We start from the raw sequence: 10,000 nt of genomic DNA, 5'->3' as shown, positions 1-10,000 counted from the left end.
TGGAAATGGTTGTATGAAACTCGGCAAGTCTTTCTGTTTCATCTTTTTGACTGTATTTTTTGGCCTGGACGGTGCACAAAATACACCTTTTTTCGAGAAGATAACCAATGAAATCTTTCAATTAAATTATGCGCAAGTAATCTGCGAACCCGTGCGAAGATTTTGCACTGTCAGGGTCAATTCAACATCGATTGCGACAACATTGTTCTCGCTTTTGAAGGTTTTAAGGTTTCATAACCAGTCCCACGATTAACTATGAACAAGCTTGTGTATTTTTAGGCCACTTTGGAAAATACCATAATACTCTTTGTTTGTCCCCCCAAATTTTGCATAAGCATTGTTTTTGCCTTGTGGGGCAAGAGAAACTGGAAACAATGCTTATGCAAAATTCGGGGGGACAAACAAAGAGTATTATGGTATTTCTCGAAGTGGCCTAATAGCGAAAGTGTGAATTCCTTGCTTTTCGGATCATGAGAACGCTGTAAGGAAAAAGAACTGGTGGAAGTGATCACGTGAAGCATGCGAAGTAAACCCTTGAAACCTCGTCTGAAAAGCAGTAGTTAACGGAAAAGTGCCACTTCGTTGTGCTTTTTGCAGAGACGACAGTAACTAATTGTTCGTAGTATAATAACTTTGGTGATCAGTGAAATTGGTTGCACTTGGTGGTTATTACGCAATACTCACCAAAGCAGTTTTTTCAAAATGGCCGCAAGCCATTTTGTCGAGGTGACAGATGAAATTGTTTTAAAGAAAATGAATAATTTTTAAATAATCACCCAAGAAATTATACAAAAACAATTATTGGCGAATAATTGTTAAATCTGCTGCTTTGAAAGTTTTACCTAAATGATTGTAAATATCAAGAAAGATTTTATCACGGAAAGTGTTGAAATGTCACATTTTGTTGCTGGTCTTGTATTACTGTTAAAGCAGTCAAAATTAATCGCCGTCTTTGATCAGCCCACGAAGCTACGTTCACGAAGAAGAATATTTTAAGGACGGTGCATACTATTGTTAATGCACATACGTTCCACGCATCTCGAGATACTACGATTTCCTATGGGTAGTGCTTATTAATACAGGGATATTTGTGCGCGGTTCAAAACTATGCGGAGAAAGTAGAACTTAGCAAGTGTTCTTGGTATCCAAAAAGAAAATTGGGGGTAACCAGGCATTTTTCAGAGATAATTAAGCTCTAATTTGGAAAGGAACGCCATACATTGCTTTGTATTTACAAATATTGTTAATTAATGATCTTCGAAAAATGCGTGGTTATGCCTAATTTTCTTTTGGGATTTCAATAACACTTGTTTAGGCCTGCTTTTTCCGCATATTCAGTAAACCGCGCAAAAAATACCCTTGAATTGGTAGGCACCGTCCTTAACTAGCTCCTTTTGTTCGTCCATCAGCAATTGTACATTGCAGCATTGTTATCATCTCTTGAGATTGGTTGCAAACCACTTGTACGTAGATGTAAAAAACTTAAGTGAAAGATCTTGGGTTTTAGTAAAACCCGATTGAACTTCTCACTAGGTATTTAAAAAGCAAACTGTATTTTTATTTCAACATTCCTTCAAAGCATTGGTGTTTATCGGGCTTTGCACGCTTCCAGATTCCCGCCACTTCCTATTGCGTCCAGGCCCCATTTGTTCGAAGTGTGGATAGATCTATCCACTGAATAAATCACTACCCATTGGATAACTCAATTGGTTTCGCTAGTGTTTATCCGCTGTATAGTGATTTATCCGGTGGATAGCGTTATCCACCTTTTGAACAACTGAGGCCAGAAATGCAAGTTTTTAGATGTACGTCCAACTTTAATATCCAACACGAAAGGTCTCTTCCTCCTGAAGTCCAGGCATTTGCTAGCTATTTCCGACGATTTCAAGGTTAAATGTTAGGATAAGCGTTATTTTCAGGCGAAGGTAAATGCAGCCCTTTATCATCACTTGAGGCGCACAGTTTAGGGTATACTTTGTGACGTCAATAGTCCCTTCTCGAATTTTAGAATTACAGTTGAATACAACACCAATGGCATCTCCACGTTATTCTCTCCATAGTTCAGCGCCCAGCTAAATAGACCATTTCCGAGTTCATGTCTACCTCCTCCTCGAGTCTAAGTGCGAAGTTTTTGTAATGAAAATTAGTTTTCATTCATATGTAAAGTAGAACTAATTACCATCACAAAAACTTCGCACTTAGACTCGCTTTGAAGAGGAGGCAGACATGGACTCGGAAATGGCCTATTAACTAACCAGCAGGTGACCCAGGTGACAGCACATCGTAATCATGTGAAGTTACTGCTTAACTTTCACTAATTACACTGCTCAACCATGCAGTAAATTAACACGTGATTTTGACGTCATAGTCTCTTGATGACCATAGCTGACGCTCCTCCGCCGCCATTGCAGATGCCGGCCAGTCCCAGTTTTCCCTCGGCAAGGTTGTGCGTTAAGTGAGCAATAAACCGTGCGCCAGACATCCTTCAAAACAAAACGAGAAGAGTTTGATTAGTGTGAGGGATTACTACATGCGCGATATATAAGGCCAACTTAGAGTGTTGTATTCTACAGTTATGGTGGGCTAATTTAAAAGGCGGTTTTCGTTGCTTGAGTTAAAGGTTTACAGAGATACAGGCAACTTTTACACGAACGCGGACCGCGTCAAAATCAATGCGGTTTTGGGGGTGTTTACACGGAACCGTTTTGGGAGTGTTTAGGTCATGCCAATCTATTGTAGTTCGCAGGACTCATTACACACGAATGCAATGCAAATTTCGCGCTAAAATAGTAACCGTATTCAAACCGCTGTGGTTTCGCGGTTTACACGACAGATGAAACCTTATCGTTTTCAAAACGATGCGGTTACAAATAAAACAGCGTCGTGTAAACGCTGCCATAGTATCTTACGGTTCCTTGTTTTTTCCAGTTCAATTCACAGATGAACTGAAGAAAAAAAAACGTGCTTCGTATCTTACAATAGCCCTTATTCACGATGGCCGCCATGTTGGATTTGCTCTTATCATGCAAATTAGCTACACACTTCTGAGGGGGCAAACAACGCAAGTTCGAGAGGTAATAACGAACATGTTAGCCACACAGATGATTTGTTTCACGTTCATTGAATGTTTATCATCTAAGTAGTAAAATAGAATGATTACACAAGTTACTTCGATGTTTTTTTCAGCGAAAAATGAGCAGATAACAAAGTAAAAGTCAAAATGTCAAAGGTAATCAAAAGATATAAAATTATTATAAAAGGCACTTAATTCTGAATTCTAAAGTGTACTTTGAGCAATGTTATTTCAATATTTCGACGAGCCGATTTTCCGCAATTTGCCTTTTTCCCAATGTTTGCCCCCAGCATAACACATGGCTAGTTTGCATGACAATTTGAAAACCAACATGGCGGCTACCGTGAATAAGGCCAATTGAGAGCTTAAGCACGCGGCGATTCGGCAACCGGAAGTGAGATGTTTTCCTATTTAACCTGTATTGACACTACCTTATTTATATTGTCAATACTTATTTTAAGTACTTCCGGATTACGCTCTTGGCTCAAAAACGTCGCGTGCTTAAGCTCCTAATGCAGCCCAGCGAGGAATGAAAAACAGTTCTGTGGGTTTGGGCGATCCAAGCCTCATGTAGATTTTATCGCGCGTCTTATCCAGGTCAGTTGGGTGCTGTGTAGCTTGTAGTTTCATGTTATTCACGTTTAATAAAAACTTACTGACGCGATAGGATGGCCGATGGACACAGCGCCCCCGTAGATATTTACTCTCTCAGGATCCAATTCCATTAGCTGTGAAGAGTTAAAAAAAGCAGCACCAAGCAGATGAAGAAATGTACTGACGGCACCAACAGGGCTCTGTAGTACTGGTGATAAGAAAGGCACCAAAACTGTCCTTGGTTCGTACTACAACGATAGACAATGTTGGCTTGTTCCTTGAACAAGTACATTTAACGAATACAACGGAGAACTAGCGAATAACATAACATGCTATTTCTGACAGTTGTAGCCTGCGAAATTGGCAGAAATGGATATTTGCCGGCACGGATTAGAGGACTGGGTCCGGTTGTCTGGTGGGGATTATAAGTAATTTGTCGTACAAATAGTGATCCGTTAGGAATTTGAATCAGTCTAGGTTCAGCTTTCTTCGCCTACTTTTTGGTTAAAATTTTCCCGTAGCCTCCATAGGGTAGTGGCACTTGCATAGGGTTTGGAGAATACGTTCCCTCATTCCCGAAGGGTTTTGGGTTTTCGTATCCGGCAGGTGCCCAGTGTACTTTTCCTTTAACAAGTTTTTAGGAGGTCAGAACCATTAAGTATGCTAACGTATTGTTATGCTGGAGCGGAGTTTGTATGCATATGGTACGCAAAATAAACCGGCTTGTGGCGCTTGCTGTCCTACATGCCCATGTATCTACACAGTTGTGTTGTGATTGAGTTAGTCGTGTTGTGTCTGATTGGATAGTGGAGTCAAAATAGTCACTCTCAGTTAAGCCGTATTTGCAACTTAACCAACTTAACATACCTTTATATTTGCCAAAACTACAGCACTGAAAGCCTCGTTTATTTCCCACATGTCAATATCCTCCTTTTTCAGACCAGTCTGTTGCAACACCTGAGGTAACCAACGTACATGTAATTAACGCCGCCAATTTGGGCGAGATGTAATTAACTGTAAGCTCAAACCGACCAGCCTGAGCTCTTAGAGTGCTACTATGATGAAAAAATCACTTCCCTTTTTTCGTCAGATTTTGAAAGTGTTTGCTTAACACCTGCCTGGCAAATTCTTGATGTTACCAAAGCATTCCCTCGTATTCCATTAAGTTATATTTGTATCATTACTTTCTATAACTTTAACCAATCCGACGACCTTTGTAGTCTACAGAGCTGTTTATTTGTATGACCTGTTTGTTTTTACGAAAACAGAAGTCAAATGCTGCTAGAGTTTTTTCATTCTCTTGCGGATTAACCTGGAAGTTTTAGATTCTTAATTTAGCGAAAGCACAGCCAAAGCTCGTGTTATTTTAGGGAATTCCACGCAGACGCTAGAATTAAATGGCGTAGGACTGTTGCGTTTTTGATACGGAAATTTTAAGAATCATTTTTTGAATTCTTTTACTTCAGGATTCAAATTGTTCTTGAATATCTTGCCAAGATATCGTGATTTTGTTTGCCGACATTTAATAATTCCGTTCATATCTCTATTGTTTATAATGTGGCTTTGCGGTTTTGAAGTACGGTCAAACTTTGAATCCTTGTACTTGAACAGTTATGCTGAATTGCTTCGTTAACGATATTACTATTACCTCTGGCAAAATTCGTGTTAAAGCGATCGTTTTATTAAGTTGGAAATCGTTTAAGAATGGATTAGCTTAAATTTAAGTACTGCATAAGGTTCCTGCGTTTGTCAGCGTACTTCACGGAATTCATTTAGTGAACATGATGTCAACTAAAAATGATTTCTGCATTGTGCGGATTTTTTACTGTTATATTGGACACTAGGAGGAAAGTTATAAATAAACAAATTGGGGAGCATTTATGGACAATACTCTTAAAAGCATGTGGTCCTTTGATTTCCTGAACCCGTTTTGCATATTGATTTTCTATAGTCTTTCTCCGGAATTGTCTGAACAAAATCATGTGTGATTCTCTCCTGATCTTCTAACCCTTGTCAGTCAACGTGAAATCGCTCGTTCCCAGTTGCCTTGATAGTTTGATTGGCAGAGCTCTGCACCGGTATTGGAGAGGTCAGGGCCTGTTCAAATCCCGTTCTTATCGCCAAGTTACTGTTACTATTTAAGTCACATTTAAACCTGCAATGAAAATATGAACATGCTTCTTTCGGCGGTTAAAATGTACGTTTTTCTGCTCAAAACATAGTCGGGAAGCAGTCCAAGGAGGTCGTTGAAACGTGTACATTTATAACAAAAATGAATACAATAAATAAATGAACTAATCATTAAAACTAATTTAAAAATTGTAACTCCATGTATCAGACACATTATGGTTTATATTTTAGGAGGTTAGCTATCCAGTCAATTGAGAATATATATCGCAACCTCACAGGTGTAGTGAACAGGACACTCGCCTCTCACCAATGTGGACAAGATTCCGCATCTTAGTTGTTGCCCTATGAAGCTTGGGCTGGTTCTTGTTACTTTTTCACAAAACCAAAATGTAGCTTATCATTGCCTGAGGGGGGCCGTATGGGAGAATACACTAAGGTATAATACTGTGCCGTGTTTTTCCTTAAATAAAATGTTCTTTCTTACTTTCTTTCTTTCTTTCTTTCTTTTTTTCTTTCGTTCTTTCTGTCTTTCTTGGAAGTGTACCAAAAATGTATAGCGCACGTGCGGGGCCTGTTGTATTGTGTGGCGTCCTCTCGTGATCAGCGTTCGTGTTTTTTTCTTCACCGAAACAGATGAAGACCTTTGCATGAGAGCTCAGTTCCTGTGGATTACTGTTGCGCAGTAGGAATAAAACGATTATTTGGTCTTATAAAGAGTGCACATTGCGATGGTTAAGCGTTTATATCTATGGTTTTGTTCTTTAATTCTAACGCGCAGAAAAACAGCATTCTATGAACGGATTGTGCGATAAAAATAAAATGCAATGACAAGTGCGCAATAGGGAAGCTATCTGTTTACAAACATTGCTTTTGTTAGTCAAATGGGGCAACCACAGGAACAAAAGACCCTTTGTTTTGACAGCCAATGAGACTCTGGTTGGCACATTTATGACAATAGGTGACGTCAACAATATTTTCCCTATATGTGAATGCGCCTTATTTGATAGCGCGCCAAGTAGTTTTTTTTTTTTAAGTTTTGTCCAAGGTCGGAATTGTGAAATGAAAAACGTTGCGTTCAATGAAAACTAAAATTTGTTGAGTGCCTTTTGTTCCATGCTTAAGTGATGATGTGAAGTCACTTGACACTTATTACGAAGAGCACTTGTTGTCACTTTAACGTGGGTAGACTGGAAACTGTTTCTCAAGAATATTGGGGATTTAATATTTAACCTCATTGCATCGTATGGCTTGATAACTTTTGGATTCTAGGGAGAATTTCCGACAATCCACTGTATTTGTTTTTATATGTGCGTTAACTTGGATTTGCAATGACCAGTGTCGCTAATTGCTTCGTTGACTGATCTCCATACTCAAGTCTTTCTACTGTATTATTTTTAGAATTACCCCCTGGGGTCAAATTGATAATAACAAGGAATTCATTAAGTGTGGTCAAAGTATTGTTTCAAGCTTCTCACCCTTTTTTAAAATCGCTGAATCACCAACACCTTTCCGCGGGCGTTTGTTACTGAACTTTCGCCGTTGGACTGCAAGCCTATATGTGAGGGTGGCGCTTACTAGTACAAGCCATTGCCGCATTCACTAAAGGTTAAGTCAAAAATTAATGTCTCCAAATTTATGCAATGTCACTCAGTATTGATACCGAATAAATTTCGGTGAGGTGAGAGTCATAAGCAAAGTTAACTGAGAAGCTGAAAGCCCTTTCGGTGCCACATTTTTTTCTCTCCCCCTCCCTCTTTTGCTAACGAATATTTTCCAACTTAAGGCGGCTCACGTGGTCTCAGATCTTCCTATCTCCAGGGACCCGTTTCTCGAAAGTCCCGAAAACTTTTCGGGCCCGGAAAGCGATTTGTGAATCTGCCAAACGCTTGTTCAGGAAAGCCGGTCTTTTAAGATATTTTCAAGGTAACAAAAACCAAACTAAATGTGAAGTTTGACGACTTAAATCCCCTCCGTTCTTGAGAAACAGAGGGAGTTGTGACACCCGAAAATGGCCCGTAAAGTTTCGGGACTTTCGAGAAACGGGCCCCGGGTCAGAATCCATCGCTTCAAGTGAAATCTGAAGTTTGTTTAGTTGGTTATGCAACGGACTATCACGCGGGAGGTCGCGGGTTCGAGCCCCGTCCGAATCAATCTTATGGGGCTCAGAATAACTGAGGAGAAAGTGCTGCCTTTGTCACTTCATCTGCTAATGGTTAGCTTTAAAGCCTTCTGGATATATATGGACCATAAACAGAAGGCCTCGCCTGACAACCTTTCTCCGTGGACTCGATAACCCTTACACTGTTCGCATAGGTTTCAACAGTAACAATTTTGCGATTGGTCTTATTTCTCCACAGTGCTCAAAGCCGAGATGACCTGGCAATCAGCTATACACCCAAGAAAACCAAAAAGGATAAAGGTTTATTTAACTTATTTAGAAGTACTAGCGATCAGGACTTGACCGGCGAAATGAAAAACGGAACTTTATTGGGCAAGAAGCATAAGGACAAATTGTCCCCTTCCAAGGAGTTGATGGGGAATGGTTTTCACTACAGCGTACCTGTGGAGGGGGTGAAGGATAAAGGAGAAACGGAAGAAACGAATGAGAAAAGAAAGGAGAGAGGTGAAAAGGGAGAGGACAAGGCTGGAAAGAAAGAGAAGATAAGTAAGAAAGATCGAGAGGAGGATAAAGAGAGAAAAGAAAAGAGGGAAAAACGGAAAGAAAAAGAAAAGGAAAAGGACAGGAAGCTCAAGCGACGGGATGAAATGGAGGGAAGTGAAGCTGATTGTAGTATTTGTCAGGAAAGATTAAGAAAATCTAGGGAAAAATCTCACAAAGAATCGAGACATAGAGACAAAGAACATAGGTCAAAACACGAACATAAACGGTCAAGAGATTATGACGAGGAAGATGTAAAGGACAGAGGACATAAATATTTGGATAAAAACGACGATGAGAAAGAATATAGGAAAAAGAAACACCACCATGAAAGAGAGAAAGAAAGAGAAAAATCAAGAAAAGAAAAACGTCATCATCATGAACGTCATCATCACAAACGGAGAACTGAAGACCATTGCCCTGGAAATGAGGTAAGAGAAATATAATTTCTTCGTTAGCAATTGTTACTCAGTCAGAACCCTCCAAAACACCTGTCTCCTACTTAGAATGAACCTACAGCCAAACCATTTGAGACACTTTATTTTCCTCTAAGAAAAGTTCTATTGATCTCTCTTCTTCTTGAACAATGTTGGGTCTCTGTGGCCAATCACTTGTGAAAACTGTTGTGCAAGATATGGTCTTCAATATCGTTTAGGGGGAAGTGGGGGGAACCCAAGGCTGTAGTAGTGGGTGGGAATTTGACATCTCTTGAAAGTAACTGACCAATGGCGTGTCCCCAGACGTCTTATCCAGGGATTGAAGTTTCATGAATTTCAAGCAGACATCTATGCACGATAATCCAGTCGATGTACCTTGGATCAAACGGGTGATCTCAGCGATTGGTATGATTTGGGAGCTGAGCAGGGCTGGCGCAGTGGTGAAAGCACTCGCCTCCCACCAATGTGGCCCGGGATCGATTCCCGGACTCGATGCCATATGTGGGTTGAGTTTGTGGGTTCTCTACTCCGCTCCCGAAGGTTTTCGCTGGGTACTCCGATTTTCCCCTCTCTTCAAAAACCAACATTTGATTTGATTTGTTGAAATTTCAGTTGATTTGTAGTGTCCCCAATTAGTAGAGTAGGCGTGCTTGGCAAAATAACCTCGAGACTTAAATGAAGTAATTATTATTATTTATTATTATTATTATTATTATTATTATTATTATTTGAGATGAAGAATATGAAAACTTGAGCCACGTAGAGTACTTTTGAATTGTTTCGTACCATAGTACGACTGCGAATATCCCGGTGTTCACTGGTAGAGCATCCGAACCAGACAGATGTGAGACACAATCACATAATATATGTTCATGTTGCAGATGATTTAGCCAGGTCTTGAATTGCCATCTTTTTCTTTTATTTAATTCTCATGATGTTGCAGCCCTAAAGAAAGTATTTAATGTTAATTATATGACTCTAAGCGCGAAAATGTTCGCTGTATTTTCTTGTTAGGTGGACTGTGGACCCTTTCCATGTAACGAGGCTAATTGCATGACGTGTAAAGAGTCATTAAATCGTTTTGAAGCTTGGCAAGAACGTTGCACA

At 39.8% G+C, this 10,000-nt stretch overlaps 2 protein-coding genes and 1 long non-coding RNA gene across 3 annotated transcripts in view; 2 read left to right on the top strand and 1 right to left on the bottom strand.

Annotated features, from left to right (window-relative positions):
- LOC138054172 (RNA-binding protein 25-like) overlaps window positions 1-897 on the top strand; it is a 21,650-nt gene extending 20,753 nt beyond the window's left edge. Inside the window, exon 5 of the mRNA XM_068900666.1 lies at window positions 1-897. This exon is cut by the window's left edge and continues 1,220 nt beyond it. The gene's annotated coding sequence lies outside the window, so the exon portion shown is untranslated.
- A 639-nt stretch (window positions 898-1,536) lies between these two features.
- On the bottom strand, window positions 1,537-4,870 carry LOC138052543 (uncharacterized). Its single transcript, XR_011133110.1, has 3 exons — window positions 4,535-4,870; window positions 3,730-3,801; window positions 1,537-2,483 (listed from the first exon to the last, which is right to left on the bottom strand). It is a non-coding gene; the product is annotated as an uncharacterized lncRNA (long non-coding RNA).
- A 1,271-nt stretch (window positions 4,871-6,141) lies between these two features.
- The window catches only part of LOC138054171 (glutamic acid-rich protein-like), a 21,013-nt gene continuing 17,154 nt past the window's right edge, over window positions 6,142-10,000 (top strand). The window contains exons 1-3 of the mRNA XM_068900663.1: window positions 6,142-6,233; window positions 8,155-8,887; window positions 9,908-10,000. The exon at window positions 9,908-10,000 is cut by the window's right edge and continues 434 nt beyond it. Of these exons, the coding sequence (XP_068756764.1) occupies window positions 6,142-6,233; window positions 8,155-8,887; window positions 9,908-10,000 (918 nt within the window). The remainder of the gene's footprint in view (window positions 6,234-8,154; window positions 8,888-9,907) is intronic.

Source organism: Montipora capricornis, chromosome 6, assembly GCF_036669925.1.
Source record: "Montipora capricornis isolate CH-2021 chromosome 6, ASM3666992v2, whole genome shotgun sequence".
Classification (NCBI taxonomy): Eukaryota; Metazoa; Cnidaria; class Anthozoa; order Scleractinia; family Acroporidae; genus Montipora; species Montipora capricornis.
Note: the sequence above shows the minus strand (reverse complement) of the source record. Positions and strands in the feature narration are given on the sequence as shown.